This window comes from Monodon monoceros, unplaced genomic scaffold (genome assembly GCF_005190385.1).
Source record: "Monodon monoceros isolate NGI ecotype Baffin Bay Population unplaced genomic scaffold, NGI_Narwhal_1 Super_Scaffold_15, whole genome shotgun sequence".
Classification (NCBI taxonomy): domain Eukaryota; kingdom Metazoa; phylum Chordata; class Mammalia; order Artiodactyla; family Monodontidae; genus Monodon; species Monodon monoceros.
The window spans coordinates 17,570,977-17,588,885 of record NW_021703771.1 but is presented as its reverse complement, the minus strand read 5'-3'; the positions used below and the strand labels follow the sequence as shown (position 1 = coordinate 17,588,885).

The window sequence follows — 17,909 nt, the reverse complement described above, 5'->3', positions numbered from 1 at the left end:
AGTTCCTTGGCTGTGGACAGACCCCTGACATTAAAGGATTCTGCTACACGCAGCTGTATGCAATGAAGCAGATGAGGACTTGGAAATGCCTCCACCATTGCCAGCTGAAGCTCAGACAACTGCAGCTAGAGAAAGCACCAGATGTGGTTTTTTTTTTTTTTTTTTTTTTTTTTGTGGTACGCAGGCCTCTCACTGTTGTGGCCTCTCCCATTGCGGACCACAGGCTCCGGACGCGCAGGCTCAGCGGCCATGGCTCACGGGCACAGCCGCTCCGCGGCATGTGGGATCTTCCCCGACCGGGGCACGAACCCATGTCTCCTGCATCGGCAGGCGGACTCTCAACCACTGCGCCACCAGGGAAGCCCACCAGATGTGTTTTGAGGGCTTATTATGCCTAGTAAGTGGCAAGGCTGTGGGCTATGAGGGGATTATAGCCCGTGAAAGATGATGTACTTAAGCGAATATAATCACCATTAAGGGTTTATAAGTAAGAGATTGTGTATCTGAGGCAGGTCTCAAACAGAAGCAGCCACACAAACCATGAGTATAGTTGGAAATTCATCAACAATATTTATATACATAGTTCAGAAAGGGCTATTTCTCCCTAATAAGGACTGATTGGTAATGACAATCAATAATATCTCCAAATGCAAAGGACAGCAACCAGCAATAAACCACACAGCTGCCAAAAAATGTCCCTCACTGGACAGCACCAGGCTAAGGGCTAAAGTCCCCAACAAAACTTCAAAGACCAAACAAGAATATGTGTTACCCGAAAGAAATGTATATCTTCAAAATTTTGCTGCTGACTAATGAGAAATATTTTGATGTCCCTAGGTAACAAAGCTACATAAATACTAAGTTTATTGACTTATTTATTTGATTCCTATTTTATTGCCTATGTCCATGAAATGGAAGCTTTAGGGTTTTCTTGTATGTCAATGTTCACTCTTTCTTATCAGCAACATCCTGAGTGAACTTGACAGGGGCTGTAGAATAAAGTCAGTAACAATGGAAACAAATTGGCTGTCTCTCCACATCTAGTAGATATAAAAGATGCACCACTGACACTGATTCAGGTATCATTAAATCAAATGCACATCTCTGGCGATACCCATCTAGAAGCATCTGAAACAGAGACATAACAAGCCTCCAAGTCCACGAGTGATGAACGATGATGCCGGAGAATTTCAAGTTTTGTTCTTATGAACACATCTAAAATCATTCACAATAACAGAATTAATCCAGTTTTAAGTTGAATAAGACAAAAATTTAAGGTTAAGACATACAGTGATCAAGTCAATAATGGCCATAAATTTGGGGAAGCACAACAATCAACTCGTTCTTTTCTTTATTAATTTTTATTGGAGTACAGTTGATTTACAATGTTGTGTTAGTTTCGGGTATACAGCAGAGTGAATCCATTATACATATACATATATCCAAAGAGCTGGCACCCTGGCATTATTTTTTTTTACCTGTCTTCCTCCTTAAAAGCGAAAATGTGATCCTCCATTGAGAAGTTGGTTTTCCAAACTAACATTTTGTTAAAAAGGAAATTATATATTTTGTTTCATTATACTTGTATTTGGAGTTTAATTTGGGAACTTTCTACCATGACGCTAACATAAATATTCGAATAAACTATAAATGTCGAGACTTCTAATTTTCTAAACCTCGCATGACAGTCCTCTGTCCTATGTAATGACATCCACATGCCTGAAGCATAAGCCCCTGGACAAAGGAAAGCACCTGAGGCAAGTAGAAACAAAATTCAATATTGTTAAATGCATTATGCACTAGAAAGAGTAAGGCCTTACTTGTTCCAGCCAAAATTAGTTTAAACAGTAACACAGCAGTCATTCTCATCTGGTTATACTGAACATCAAATGGCCTAAACTTTCCATTTCTCTTTAATATTCTCTTTACTGGAGAAACAGAAGTGGATGACTGATATAATTATAGTTGATAATTATACAATTATAATTATAGCTGATCTCTGTAATTACTTTTGCATGAGAACTTTTGAAACTGACCGGCAATGTGTGCATGTTCCAGTTACACAATTTGAGGGAGGGTCAGAACCTTGGGTCTTTTCCTAGTGCACTGCTGTGTTCCTGCATCTGGACAAAGAGAAATGCACAGCCTTCTGTAATACCCAATATCAAAGACAGCCTGAGTCACTCACCCTAAGCAGTTCAGAATATAAACTGTAGACAAAAACAAACAACAACTGAAAATACAGAAGGTAAAATAACGAGAAGAAAACTTAAAGAAATACACAGTGGGAGGTGAGGCCCACTGGCTCAGCCCTCACATGCTTTTAAGTTAGAAATTTATTTAGGGAACTTCCATCTCCAGACAAACTTTTCTGCTTAATCCTCTCCTTTTTCAAAGAAAAATCTTCTCACCCCCAAGAATTCCCTTGAAATCATCTCTTTAGATTGGAAAAAAATAGAAAAAAGTTGCTGTTCAGAACAGCATTACTGTACAATGACTGTATATGCAAGTGTTTTCTTCTCTAGTTTACTGAGAATAATAGAAGCTCAGTTCAACCTATGATGATATTTGAAATAATCTGGTTTCATGTCTCAGGAACTAGGTAAATTCTTAGTTTATTTTCTCACTTTAGAAATGATACTAGCTGAATAATGTATTTATCAGAGAACTGTATAAATTTGAATTTTAGTTCCAAATTAATAAAATAAAATAATAAAAATATAATGTAACAAGACCATATATTCATTACTCCATGAACAATTCTGAGTACTATTACTCAGAATCCATTATTCCATGAACAATTCTGAGTACTATTACTCAGAATCCATTACTCCATGAACTATTCTGAGTACTATTACTCAGAATCCATTACTCCATGAACTATTCTGAGTACTATTAATCACATTTATTGGTCTTTTAATGTGCGTCATACACTGTGCTATGGGCTTTATATGCCATTGTCTCATTTGGTGGTAATAACAATTTTTTGAGGTGGATGTTATGATCATGCCTATTTAACAGGTGAGGAAACTAAGCCTTAAAGACTACAGAATTTGCCCAGTCATACAGCGAATAAGGTCCAATGCAAGGGATTCAAACCAATACTGTAACCTAAGATATTAGCTGCTACACTTCCCAGCCCATAAATTTCTAAAAAGGACTTTGCTGACTAAAAAGCTAATTAATATTATCACATGAGAGTCTATTGTAATACTATCATATCTTTATCAGAAGCAATGAGTACAGTGGAAAGAACACTGGATTGGAAATTGGACATGTGGGGTTTAGGATTTGTTATGCCATTATCTCACTGTGTGATAGAGGGAAAGTCACTTAAACTCTCAAGTCTTAAATGTCCTTATTTGTAAAAATAAGAGACTAACAGAGGATTTGGGAAAGATTTGCAGATCATGTGCAACTCAATCTGGGGTCTTGAAGGATGAGTAGGAGTTTACCTAGTATGTGAGAGAGACTATTCCAACCAGAGGAAATGGTGCACTGTGTTATTTTAATTTATGCTCAAGCAATTTTTTGCTAATTTTGGGGGTACTTCTCCATGAGACCTAAGTGAATCACTTAACCTCATACTTTGAGAGCATAGGTTTCTCTCTATAGGTCCTTCACAAGGGTTTACTTCTGTGTGTCACTGTGGTAGTTGGTCCCCAAATGAACCTTCCAGTAAGAGTCTCTTCCCCTTGAATCTGGGCTGTCTGTGTCGCTTGCTTTTGATCAATAGAATATAAGAGAACTGCTGCTGCATGACCTTGGAGTCAGGTCACAAGAAAACTTATAGCTTCCACCTAGGTTTCTTGGAGCACTCACCTTGGGATGTTCCCTCTTGGAAGCCAGCCAGCATGTAAGAAATGTGACTACCCTGGACCACTTTCCCATGAGGAGCCCAAGCCACATAAAGATAACTTGTGTTGGTGCTCTGGTAGAAACCTCAGATGAGCTCTCAGTGAGCGGCCAGTGTCAAGTGCCAGGCATGAGAGTGAATAAGCCATCTTGGACAGCCCAGCGGGGACTTCCGATGACCACAGCCCTGGCTGTCATCTGATTGCAACCACATGAAAGACTTCAAAGGAGAACTACCCAGCAGAGCCCTGTTAATTTACAGAACTGTGAAAGAGAATAAGAAATTGCTTTTTTAAGCCAAAGATTGTTGTACAACAGTAAGTAACCGGAACAGCCACATGAGACTTAAAACAGGGAAGCAAAATGAAAACACCATATTTAAATTATTCTAATTGTTATCATGTATTAAAATGTACATATTCCTTCAAATATGCTTATTGTCATGGAATTCTTTCCTAGACTGATTATGAAGCAGAACCAACTTAATAAATGTTTGTCCTGTCTTGGAATATACTGTCTCTTTGTTTACTTCCATTCTTAAATAAGTTGAATGGTTTCATGGATGAAATGTTATATTTCCTGAGATGATCTAGTTGTTTGAATCTCAATCTTACTGATATTTCATGCAACCTACAGTTTTCTTGCTATGTTAGAATCCTCATCAGTTTCATGGTCCCTTTCATTTGCCATCTTATAAAAGAGAAGTGGGACTTCCCTGGCAGCACACTTGTTAAGAATCTGCCTGCCAATGCAGGGGACACGGGTTCGAGCCCTGGTCTGGGAAGGTCCCACATGCCGTGGAACGACTAAAGCCATGCACCACAACTACTGAGCCTGCGCTGTAGAGCCTGCGAGCCACAACTACTGAGCCCACGTGTCACAACTACTGAAGCCTGCGCGCCTAGAGAGCATGCTCCACAACAAGAGAAGCCACCGCAATGAGAAGCCCACGCACCACAATGAAGTCCCAAGGCAGCCAACGATTAATTAATTAATTTAAAAAATCATTTAAAAGAGAAGCAATCTTTTTGTCTCTGTACAGTACAAGTGCATTCGGGATATCAAATTTTGCTTTTTGTTGTTGGTTGCTTTTGAGTTTGGACAGACATGTCACATTTGTGTGTGGAGGTGGATATATTCCAATATAGTTATATTTGCACCTCATGTGTTTTTTTCTGCTTTGTCAGAAAAGCATCCCTGGAATAAAATCACTCTACAGTTTTACCTGAAGAAGGACATTAAGTTTTTAGAGAAAAATGCAAATTCCACTTCCTCCTCAGGTCGTTGCCTGAGGCAATCAGATTGGCCTTAGCTTTATTTCTGTTTCTTGTACTCACTGTATCTTACTCTTGTGTCTTAAAGACATTTGCCCTCACATGTTGGTGTAAATTGTCGATCTACATGTAATTATTGTTAGGTTTTTTCTTTATTAAATCTGATACTCAGAAGAAAATATGTATTAAATCAGACATACAGAAAAGAATGTATATGGTGACATATATGTAGATTGGTTCAGAAAAAAATAAGTGCAATGTATTTTTTAAAAACATGTTTTGGATATCTATGTATTTAACTTCTTTTCTGACCACTGAGAGAGATCAAAAAACCTTTCCATTTTTAAAAATATTGACTGTCAATACTTATTCTTGCTTCAGATTTGTTGAATATTATTTATTATGTCCTTGGGCTTTCAGAGGGAATATATTGACAAGGAATCCTTTTTCTTTCTCTCAATGTATTTCTTTTAGTCAATTTTCTTTCCTTCAACTTTCATGGTTGAAATTTCTAAGTTTTTCTGGAGATAAGAACATGGCATTTCTTAATCTTTGCCACTGGAAATATGCTACTATTTTCAAAGCTTAGGAAGATTTTCTTCCAAAACAACCAATTACATTTCAAAAGTTGGTTTTACCCTTGACATGATTCACTAATTTGTATATGATACTTCCATTGTAGGGAGATTTTCAAACATTTTTCTGCTACCACCCATGACAGAAGGATGTTCATGTGTGGGATACTCTCCCATGTATAGTAACAGAGACATGATTAGCATACTGAAGACAGACTATGGCTTTCCATACTTCCCGTGCCACATGTACATAATTTACTGTATGTAATATCACACTATTATAGGATTACAAGGAAGCCACTCCAATTTATTTTTGAAAAGTATATCACTCACAGATTGTATTATTTTAACCATTTTTGGAATCATGTTACTTGCTCACAATCTCTTAACTAGTAGCAATGTATATGACCCAACATCACTTTTGGACTATGGGAGAACCAGTATTCTACACTATTTCCTTATTTCATGACAATTGTATAATTTATTGGCATAATGTTCAGAACAATCTCTTATCCTTTTAGCATCCATAAGACCTATCCTCTCTTTCATTACTATCATTGAAAATTTGTGTTATCTCTCTTTTTCCTTTCTGGCTAGGGAGCTTATCTGTTTTATTGATCATTTCAAATAAACAGTTTTTGGTTTCATTGAATTTCTCTATTATTTGTCTATTTTCACTTTCATTGATTTTTACTTTTATCTTTATTATTTCTTTCTTTCTGCTCATGCTGAGGTTCATTTCTTCTTTTTCTCGTTTCTTAGTTGTTTTCCATTCTTTAAAGTATCTTAATGCTATAAGTTTCCCTCTAATTTCTGTTTTACCTGCATCCCACAAGTTTTGATATGTAGCATTTTCATTATTATTTAATTCAAAGTAATTTCTAAATTTCCTATGGGAAAGTTAGACCCATGGGTTGTTTGGAATGTGTTGTTTAATTACTAAACATGTAGGGATTTCCAGATATCTATTTGTTATTAATTTTCAGTTAAATTCACAGTAGTAAGAGAATGCAGTTTGTATAATAGTAATCCTTCTAAATTTATGAAACTAGCTTTATGGTCCAGAATGTGGTCTATCCTGATAACTATGCCATGCGCATTTGAAAAGAATGTATTCCACTGTTGTTGGGTGGAGTCCTTTATAATTGTCAATTAGGTCAAATTGATTGATATGGTTATTTCAAGTCATCTGTAATCTTTCTGTCCACCTGTGCTATCAGTAGAAGAGTGTTGAAATCCTGAAGTATAATTGTGGATTTGCCTATTTCTCCTTTCAATGCTATTCGTTTTTGCTTCAGCCCATTTTGAAACTCTTCTCAATATATATACAGGTAGGATTCTTACATATGCTTGAGGAATTCTTATCTTTATGAAATGTGCCTCTTTAACACTCCTAATATTCCTTATTGTGTAGTCTGTTCTGTCTGATAATATTGCCACCCCAGCTCTTTTTATCAGATTTATTGAGGTTCAATTTACATACAATAAAGTCACCAATTTTAAGTGTACAATTTGATAAGTTTTGAGAAATATATGCAGTTGTGTAACTATCACTGCAATCATGATATCCAACTTTTCCATCACTCCAGAAAAGTTTCCTTCTGCCCCTTTGCAGTCAATCTCTTCCCCCATCCCTGGCAGCTGACATGCTTTGTTTCTATAGTTTTGCCTTTTTTAGAATGTTATATAAAGAGAATCACAGCTATAAGTAGCATTTGAGGTGGGGCTTCTTTGATGTAGCATAATACATTTGAGATTCATCTATGTTGTTAGTTCCTTCCTCGTTATTGCTTAGCAGTATTCCATTTTGTTCATTTACCGCTAGAATAACACTCTTCCAGTTCAGAGCCACTATATAAATCTATTACAAAATGGGAGGACAAGGTTTTGAATGGAAGTGTGTTTTTATATATTTCTTTTGTTTAAATATCTAGGTGTGGTATTGCTAGATATGGTAAGACTAGCATTTGAATCCTGATAAAGATAGTCTTGGGCTGCCTTTCTTTAGTTGTCAAGCATGCGATTAATGCTAGAATCAGTCCCAACAGTTACAAAATCATGATTCGTACTCAACACTGTACCAGGTGAAAGAGAGTACACAACAAAACCTTGATATCTATAGGTAGACATTTTAAAGCCTCCAGGCCTAATAGAGGCCACCTGTAGCCAGGAAACATGGCAAGAAAATTCACAAATGAAGTTCTGATCGTGATTGTACCGTGAGAATTTAAAATATTTTTTTAGGTTAAGGTAAATAACAGTCTTTGAAAATGTCAACACGTGAAACTTTTAGCATAGCCAAATCCCTGTTTAGAAATCCATGTATACAATTCAAATACACTTAAGACATTCAAACACTATTTAATTGGCAAAAATTACTTAGGGGTACAAAGAGTTTTCCTTGCACACCTAAATGATTACTGTGCGTATGATCTGGGACTCGATTGATGGTTTTGTGAATTACTCGTCCTTGTGGTAGACTTCACTATGCGTTTCAGACCAAAGTGGCTAGAATTAACTGCCCACCCCAGATCCCAACTAAAACAGAGACAAGTAGAGGAGCTCCAAGGAGTTGAGGACGCACAGGTAACGGGCGCGGTTGGCCAGCAGAAATCTGACATTTTAAATCGCCCTGCCCATCAGGGCCTCTGCTGCCTTTGACGGGCGGGCGAGTCAGAGGTAGGGGAGAGCTGGCTGGGCTTTGCCAGGCAGCGCGGGACGACGCCCCAGTCGCGGCCTTCACAGCGCTGAACTCCAGGAGCCCACTTGCCCAACTGCGCCAACGCCCCCGGCGCCCCCGGCGCATCCCGCAGTCGGCCGGCAGGTGTGCGTGGTGCGCGCGCACGCAGTGCGTGCTGGGTGCGGGTCCCGCGAGCCGAGAGGCAGCTGGGCGCCTGACGGAGGGTGGCTGGCTGGGTGAGTGTCGCCCTCTTCGCCTCCCCGCCTCCTCTCCTCGCGCCTGCCGGGGATGCTCGCGCGCGGCGCCCCCTTGCCTGTAGGCTCGCGGCCCCGGGGGGCGGCGTGTGTGAGTAGCTGGGAGGGGGCCGCGAGGCGCTGCGTGGAGAGCTCGCCCGGGTTTGTCCGCCGCCGTCACCTGACTCGTCAGAGCAGCTACAGCTGAGGTGGGGGCGGGGATGGAGACGCAGCGCGGAGGGCTGGAGAGACACGGCGGCGGGCGGGTGCGGCTGGCTCCTGGGGCCACGGGCGGCGGGCGCAGGGACCGCGGAGCTGAGGGCGGGGGCCGGGCCAGGGCCGGAGGCGGCGCGCAGCGGACACCGGGTCCGCTCGCGGCCGCTCACACCCACCCGACGCGACTTCCCTCGGCGGCCTGGGCTCCGCTCATCCTGCGGCTGGCGGCGCCGTTCCTGGGGCGGGGTGAGTACCGCCGCCCAGGCTCGGCCCCCTCCCCGTGCTTGGGCCGCCCGGGGATCCGGAGAGGATAATCCTAGGGCGCGGAGAAGGGCAGCGGCCGTGTGACAGCTCCGCGGCGCGCTGAAGGGCGGGCGGGGGGCTGGGCTGTCAGCCCGTCTCTGCTCCGCTGTCAGGGAGGGCGAGGCGCTGCGAGACTCCGGCGCCTCCGCGGAGCCCTGGGGCGGCCCCTGCGGCGGCGATTTGGGGGCGAAGGGAGGGGGTCCGGGCGGAGGGCCTCGGCGGGTCTTTGGAGACCGCGGCGAGGAAGGAAGGGGAGGCGGGCGCGTAATATGGCGCAATACTAGGATAATCTCTGCCGCGACCGAGGGAGGACGAGCCGGTTGCTGCAGCAGCGCGAGGAGGAGGAGGGAGGCGGCCAGGGCTTGGGTATACGATCCATTCTCCGAAGCCTGCGGGCTGCTAGGAGGAGACGCTGCGGCTGGCAGGCGAGAGGTGGGCACACGGCGGGCGCGGCGCCCAGGGCATAACCCCGAGGCACGCGGGAGCTGGGCTGGCACCCGAGATAGCTTGCAGGGGAAGTGCTGATGGACTGGGGGGCGCGGAAGGGTGAGGCGGGCAGCATCCGGGGGGAGGGGAGTGGGGGGGGTCGGTCGGGGACATTGTCACGATGCTGGCACCGGACTCGCACTAGTCTCGCTCAAGACTCCTAAACCGCGTCGTTCGAGCGGAGCTTAGCGCGGTGCTGGCTCCGGGAAGGTGGTACCAGGGCGGGGACGGAGAAGAGAGCCGCCCTGCGGCTGGAGGAGGCAAGGCCTGGGTGCTCGGAGGGTCTGGTCTGCGGCTTAAAGCAGGACCATCTCTCCCTTTTTCCCGCAGAAGGGAAGGCGGTAGACGCGGCCGGAGAAGATGTCGGGCCAAACGCTCACGGATCGGATCGCCGCCGCTCAGTACAGCGTGACAGGCTCCGCTGTAGCCAGAGCGGTGTGCAAAGCCACCACTCATGAAGTGATGGGCCCCAAGAAGAAGCACCTGGACTGTAAGCATCTCTTTATATAAGTGGGACATGCGCATGGCCGAGGCGCCGTGGATACGGGCGACGCGGCCTGGGCGCTTGGTCGATAATGCTGCAGCCTTCCGACCTACCAGCGGGGCTGCCCCGAGCTCGAAATCTCCCACCGTGGAGGTGTCGCCTTGGGTCGGCCCTGAAACCTTGACTTTGAGCCATTTTTTTCTCCTTTTGACCTCCAAGGTTTTGCTGGAGGAAAAAAACGATTATATATATATAGATAGATAGATAGATTAATAATTTAAGATACCAAGAAATTGTAAATTCAGGGTTAGGCGCTTTTCACCTCTTTCCCCCTTCCTTTCTCCACCCTTCCCCTTTTCCAGTCCACGTTCGAGGAAATCAGGGGTTACACGGTGGTAACAACAGTAACCCCAAAAATGGATTCATGGAAGGTCAAATTTATCACCCTAGTTGTTTCCTAAATACATTTTGGGTAGTTTTAAAAGTGTCATCTTTTTCGGTGCTGCTGCTGAGATTTGGTGCCTGAGTGTGTGTTGTATGTCACCACACCAAACTGAAACAAATTCAAGCTCTTGAATGAGGAAATTGCACATCATAGATAATGGAGATTTCATTTTACCCATCCCGGCACACTTCTTTGTCCCATTCTTGGGAACTGCTGGGCAGAATGACCATGCAGTGGACACAAAATGGATGTGCTTTCCCAGCCTTAGAGATGGTGCAATTTTAGATGAAAACATTCAACTTATAATTTTTTTTAAAGTATTGGGTTTTTTGATGGGTTTTTTAAAGTATTGGGTTTTTTAATCTAGTTTGGAATCTATATATTTCTGAAGTAAATATTTCATTTGATTAACATAGTAAATGTTTAGTTATTGAAGGGCAAATGGGGACACTTAGAAAAAGGCTTTCACCTGCTTTGAGTAGTGAGGCTCCTTATAAGTAAGGCTACATCAGAATATATTCTGTAGTTGCTGTTCAGTCTTTTGGGACCTGCTTAGAATCTGTCCTGCTATTGTGTTCGTTGGTAAAGGTCAGTGCTGGCATGAAAGACACGGGCAGGTCAAGCCATACCCATTTCCCACCTGGCTTCCTTTGCCCATTTTCTGGTTTTCTTATGCTTGAGGCCTTCCCCAGTGTCTGCCTTGTGCAGCTGAGAAAATGGCACCACTGTTAGAATTGACTCTGGTCCTGTTACCTGTTTAAGCAAAGCTTGATGAAGCTGACAGCTGGATATCCTAAGGGTTCTCCAGCCTTGCGAACCTGTTGTCTCATAAAATTGAATAATTTTGCTACGAGAAGCTTGCCTGAGGGGGAAACACCATTACTCTTTTCCTGAGGGAGTTTTCAACAAAATGTGTTGATTATGGTATCGTGTGTTACACATGCAGTACAGGGTGAGAGAGGTGGCCAGGGACCCTAACAGAAGTGGAAATTATAAATTCATGACCAGCTCGTTTTGCTGCAGCGTGCTGAATCATTTAGCCATCTTTGATCAGTTTCCCCAACCCTGGAAGGATGATTCATGTTTTAAAGGTAGGTGTAGGTGTAGCAAATCCTCATAATAAAAAAGCAATAGGTTATGGATTTGCTCAATGATTTGAAAATGATAGATCGATATATTGATACATTTCAGAGAACACTTACAGGTATTTCATTAAACGTGATTCACATAAAGACTGACTTTTCCATATCTAGATAGTCACCTTAATCTTTAGATCTTGAAAAGTCTTTTATAAATTTTCCAGGTGGGGGGTTTTTCAGTATCTCCAGTGTATGTTAGTAAGTGAAGTGATTCTGAAGATGTGGAACACAGCGGGAAGATTTAAGGAAAGCCATGGAAGTAGGAACTGGTATTGAGTTAAGAACACGGACAATCATAAGAGCTAAACATTTATTGAGCAGTTACTATATGCTGGGCACTGAGCTTTACATTATTAATTTATCATCACTTAAAAGTTTCGGGGAAGGTAATTAACTTTCATAACTTTTAACCCCTGCACTTAACTGCCATCTGTGGTTTATTTAGTAATATTCTCTATTGGGGGGGGAAGGGAACCAAATGAGCTGAATGGTCTAATCTTCAAAATACCCATCCTTTTTGCATGGCTTTGTGTGAAATTGAGCATCACAGCCCCACACACTTATTGTAATTTCTATGATATGCATGCAGAAATGTTAATTCTGTCATTTAAAAAATGAGCAAAAGCCAAGCAGTGAGGAGTATTGGTCTTTCTTTTTAACATTTTACTTTTCCAGTAAGACATAAAATAAATTATCTTCACTTAAAGCCAACCTTAGGGTAGAATTTGGAAAGATAGGTATCAAGTTACTGATATGTCCTATTTTAAGAAAACATGATATGGAAAGTCTGAACATATAAATAATGTTGTATGTATATGTACTGCAAGAGGGGATCTTTGCACAGAATTCTTTGTAATGTTCCTTTAAATAACAGTAGACTACCTTATAATTTATTCACAGGTGTTCCAATAACACACCAGTTTTAAAAGTGAGTTATACCAGTTATTAAAACATGCAAACATATAACTAAGTTTCACTATAGGCACTGAAATAATCTTAAGTTTATTTAGTTTTGAAAATATTAAATACTAGTTAGGAGGAAAAGAGTGCAAAATGTAGAGTTGGGGATTTGAAACCAAAAAAGTTTTTTTTTTAATTTCTCTTGTAAGTTTATTTTCAATATTCATAACGAAGAGCTTCCTGTTTTTTAGCTGGTATATAGGTCTTTTTTTTTTTTTACATCTTTATTGGAGTATAATTACTTCACAATGGTGTGTTAGTTTCTGCTGTATAACAAAGTGAATCAGCTATACATATACATATATCCCCATTTCTTCTCCGTCTTGCGTCTCCCTCCCACCCTCCCTATCCCACCCCTCTAGGGGGTCACAAAGTACCAAGCTGATCTCCCTGTGCTGCTTCCCCCTAACTATCTAGTTTACATTTGGTAGTGTATATATGTCCATGCCGCTCTCTCACTTTGTCCCAACTAACCCTTCCCCCTCCCTGTGTCCTCAAGTCCATTCTCTACATCTGCGTCTTTATTTCTGTCCTGCCCCTAGGTTCATCAGAACCATTTTTTTTAGATTCCATATATATGTGTTAGCATATGGTATTTGTTTTTCTCTTTCTGACTTACTTCACTCTGTATGGCAGACTCTAGGTCCATCCACCTCACTACAAATAACTCAATTTTGTTTCTCTTTATGGCTGAGTAATATTCCATCATATATATGTGCCACATCTTCTTTATCCATTCATCTGTCGATGGACACTTAGGTTGCTTCCATGTCCTGGCTGTTGTAAATAGTGCTGCAGTGAACATTGTGGTACATGACTCTTTTTGAATTATGGTTTTCTCAGGGTATATGCCCAGTTGTGGGATTGCTGGGTCATATGGTAGTTCTATTTGTAGTTTTTTAAGGAACCTCCATACTGTTCTCCACAGTGGCTGTATCAATTTACATTCCCATCAACAGTGTAAGAGGGTTCCCTTTTCTCCACACCCGCTCCAGCATTTATTGTTTCTAGATTTTTTGATGATGGCCATTCTGACTGGTGTGAGGTGACACCTCACTGTAGTTTTGATTTGCATTTCTCTAATGATTAGTGATGTTGAGCATCCTTTCATGTGTTTGCTGGCAGTCTGTATATCTTCTTTGGAGAAATGTCTATTTAGGTCTTCTGCCCATCTTTGGATTGGGTTGTTTGTTTTTTTGATATTGAGCTGCATGAGCTGCTTGTATATTTTGGAGATTAATCCTTTGTCAGTTGCTTCGTTTGCAAATAATTTCTCCCATTCTGAGGGTTGTCTTTTCATCTTGTTTATGGTTTCCTTTGCTGTGCACATGAAACCAAAAAAGTTTTAATTAGTTTGATTTGTATATAACTTTGTAGTTTGGAGTTCATATTAGAAGGTTGTAAGAATAGAGTTTATGGCTCTGTGATTTTCTTTTTTTAAGACACTGGGTTAATTGAATGGGCTCAGAATCTTTATGAAATGTGTACTTAATATTATTTAAAGTACTGGTTTAGAAGATAATTTTTTTCTCTTTGGGTTGATAGGCCACAAAAATTATTGTTAACTATGGTAATTTATAAAATGATGCTTAATGATATATGATTTATACATTTGAAGAAATGGTTTGTTAACATCTGGAGGCAGAATTACATGTAAGAAGGTAGAGAGATAAGCAAACTCTAGACATATATTCTCATATATTTTGTCCTTCTTTTCACTCATAGTATGTTTCTTGGAGGAAAAAAATGTATTCAGAAAAGCTTGACCATAATCAGCAGTTATAGATGAAAGTTAACGGTTATGATTAACCTTAATAATTTAAATAAGGATTATATATTTTAAGGTACTTTTGGATTATGTAAAACTTTTATTCTATACTATAATAAGATTGCCCTTTGCACATGAAAATTAAACACCTAACCAATGTTAGTTTAACATTAGTTTTTCTGGATCCATCTGTACATCCTCACTTCCTTTCCCTTTAACATTGTGTACCTATTTGATAGCACATGAAACATCCAGACTTGTCAAGCATTCACCTTCTTGATTGCGTTACATTACAAAATGTAAACTATTTTACATTTCCACTGTTTTTCCTTTTCTGTTTTGTAGTTGATGGCCTAAGGGATAGCCCAAGTCAAATAATAAAGTAACAGGATCCAGTAGGGCACCCAGTGCTTTCCCAAGTGCTGCGTCAAGGTTAAAGAACAACAACAAAATGGAGTTGGCCCAGAGTAACACCTGCAGGGAGAATTTGGGAAGTTTTACAGCCCTTGTATAGGATTCATTTTGGTTAATTGCTCTTATGAACAGTTTCTGTGTGTGCTATACTTTTAAAATACCCTATTTAAGATTGTCAAAATTCCAAACTTAAGACATTACTATCAACATCAAACCAAACCTTATGAAAAGCCAAATTGCTTATCAGTAATCCTACTTTTTTCCATTCTAAACCTCTTGTGAGTTTTTAATAATGAGCTTATCCTACATAATAAGCAAGTAATTCAAGTTCTGAATCTTATGTTTGAGAGATATTGGCATTTTATAAATGATTCTTTTCCTCCCAAATTAAGAAAAAATAAGGTTGTATTTCTTTTTTTTTTAAATCAGACTATCTTTATTAGATACCTTTTTTTTAATACATTTATTTATTTTTGGCTGCGTTGGGTCTTCATTGATGCTTGCAGGCTTCCTCTAGTTGCAGCAAGTGGGGGCTACTCTTCATTGCGGTGCGCGGGCTTCTCATTGCGGTGGCTTCTCTTGTTGCGGAGCATGGACTCTAGGCGTGCCAGCCTTCAGTAGTTGTGGCATGTGGGCTTCAGTAGTTGTGGTTTGCAGGCTCTAGATGCACAAGCTCAGTAGTTGTGGCGCACGGGCTTAGTTGCTCCACGGCATGTGGGATCTTCCTGGACCAGGGCTTGAAACCGTGTCCCCTGCATCGGCAGGCGGATTCCTGACCACTGCGCCACCAGGGAGGTCCAAGATTGTATTTCTTATAAGAACATGTGGTAAAGGGAATGGGAGATACAAGACTATGTTTTGATTCGAGACAAATATTGGCAAATGACCACAAAATTCCTACTGCTTTTACTTTATTTATAAAATATCTGCTAATAAGAAATTTTGTGAGTAAACATAGAATGAAAATTTAAACCTAAAAATTTATTTGCTTTACATAAGCTTCTTTAGGATACAGTATATAAAATATATTTCAATTTATAGAAGTACTATTTGCACACTGATTCAGTTGATACCATATCTATCTTTGTGATAACTTATAGAGCTTTCTGTAATGCTAGTATCGAAAATGTAAGCTTAGTTTATTGAGTAAAATTAAGTTGGAACAGTGTATAAAAGTTTACTGAACACTAGGGTAACTTTCAATATGAGAAGTGTACTAACTTGCTGTAAATATATTTTACTTTGATTCCAGTTCTCGTTTAACCATTTGTTATTGTCTAAAGAAACCCTCTAATTTTCTATACCGAGGCATACTCTGTTCCTCCTCCTTGATTTCACCGGAAGCCTCAGCCCATGTGGAGATGGTTTAGAACAGTCTGTGTTATTTTTTAGGTAGTCAAGAAGAGATGAGGGAAATAGACTTCTGAAAAACATTCAAGCTGAGTATCCTTTATACCTTAAATCTGAAGGGGTCCAATCTGTGTGGTCCTGTGACATTCTCAGGTGACGTTCAGCATCCCAGGAGGGGAGAAAAGAGATCTTGTGAAGTTTAGGGGTTAGCAGGATTAGGAAAAGAACAGTGGCAAGGAGTCTTAGGTACATCTTTGGGTCACTTTAGATTTTTTTTTCCCGTTTGAGATCAGTGTGGTTAGCGGGTACTTTCTTAGAAGCAGTATAAAATTGGTAACTCAAATCAATTTTTTTAGAAGTTACTCTAGTGATTTAGAAGACTGTAAACATGGAAAAAGATGTAAAACTATGGACATAGTAGGTAAATTCATATCTTAATTGCAATGTTAGCTTGATGCATTTTAGATTAAAATCTGTATTTTTCGTACATTGCCATATTAGTTTTAACATTTAACAAATGGCTCCTGAAGTCTTATTTGAAATTTAATCTGTGCACTTAGTTGCCATGGATCTTTCCCTTTGTTTTTGACAAGTAAATATCCTTTAAATATCTTACCTCTTCTCTTCAAATTGATTGATCCTGGGGTAGGGTGTTCTTTGGAGCTTATCTTGGTTTCAGTAACTTGGTAAAGAAGGTCAGGAGTGGCATATAACCCTGTTCCCTGAGGGCCGATGATGCTTGAGTTGTATTTTAGGTGACTCAACTCCTGAGCCAGCAGCTTCTGAGAGAACCTTCAATATAATCTTAGTGCAGTTAAATAATTTGAAAAGCCACATTTCTTGCCATTAAAAATATTTATTCATCAGTTTCACTTTGTAAAATTCCTTTCTCTTTACAAAGGAATATATTGTTCGCTTGTAAGGGACATGTTGACTATCTGTTTTTCCTTAGGTGTTTATGTAACATGGAAGTTTATCTTTTGTTCCTCACAAAGGGGAGAATAGTTGAATGGCACACTCATTGTCAATTGCATGGTGACCTATAAGTGCAAAATGATGGTGTCTTCCTTGGAGCAGTTGGGTGAAAGCACAAACCAGAGCGAGAATTGTACCCTGAAGCCCACAGCCCTTCTCTAGCTGTTTTCCTGCTCTCTGTTCATTTGTCCTAAGCGTGTGAGGATCCCCCCGTCCCCCCTCCCTGCCCTCCCATGTGTACATAAGGTTTCTCTATTATGCATCTTTAAGAAGGGTCTAGTGTCTTCTAAATGATTTTGTGATGTGCCATTCCTGGCTACCCAGGAGAGAGAAGCTAGATCTTTGCTTTCTGTGGTTTTGCTTTATGGCCTGATCATTTGATTATTCTCCTAGGGTTAGCACTTTTATTTTAAGCTATAACTCTCCTCCTTTCTGCATCAGTTATTCTCTCTGTCATCCGTATCTTTAACCTCTCTCTCTAGCTCTCTTACGAAATTTTCGAGTATCTCCGTTGAAAACAAACAAACAAAACCTCCTACACACACAGCTCTCCTTGGACTCTATGACCTCTTCTAGCAACCAACCTGTCATCCTTTGCTTTTCTTTCACAGCCATGCTTCTTGAAACAGACACTCACGATTCCAAAGAAAACAAGCATAGCTGTAAGCTTACTTTGGATATTCTGTGTCTTTGGCTTAATTCATGCATGAAATATTAGAAGCTTTGTGAGGTGCCAGGTATTGCCCACCCAG

General features: G+C 40.7%; 2 protein-coding genes across 8 annotated transcripts in view; one reads left to right on the top strand and one right to left on the bottom strand.

The window, feature by feature from the left end:
- Window positions 1-8,343: 8,343 nt before the first annotated feature.
- LOC114896292 (proline-rich protein 36-like) lies at window positions 8,344-9,736 on the bottom strand. The gene is made up of 2 exons (XM_029224265.1): window positions 9,579-9,736; window positions 8,344-9,535 (listed from the first exon to the last, which is right to left on the bottom strand). Exons 1-2 carry the CDS (start codon window positions 9,734-9,736, stop codon window positions 8,344-8,346), a joined length of 1,350 nt encoding a protein of 449 aa, XP_029080098.1.
- SNAP91 (synaptosome associated protein 91) overlaps window positions 8,521-17,909 on the top strand; it is a 157,059-nt gene continuing 147,670 nt past the window's right edge. For 2 of the 7 annotated variants that reach the window (XM_029224259.1, XM_029224261.1), the window contains exons 1-2: window positions 8,535-8,620; window positions 9,953-10,112. In XM_029224259.1, the coding sequence (XP_029080092.1) occupies window positions 9,983-10,112 (130 nt within the window). In that variant the 5' untranslated portion in view covers window positions 8,535-8,620; window positions 9,953-9,982. Of the gene's footprint in view, window positions 9,080-9,127; window positions 9,255-9,952; window positions 10,113-17,909 lie in introns of those variants that run through there. The other 5 variants (XM_029224256.1, XM_029224255.1, XM_029224254.1 and 2 more) reach the window with 5 other exon arrangements.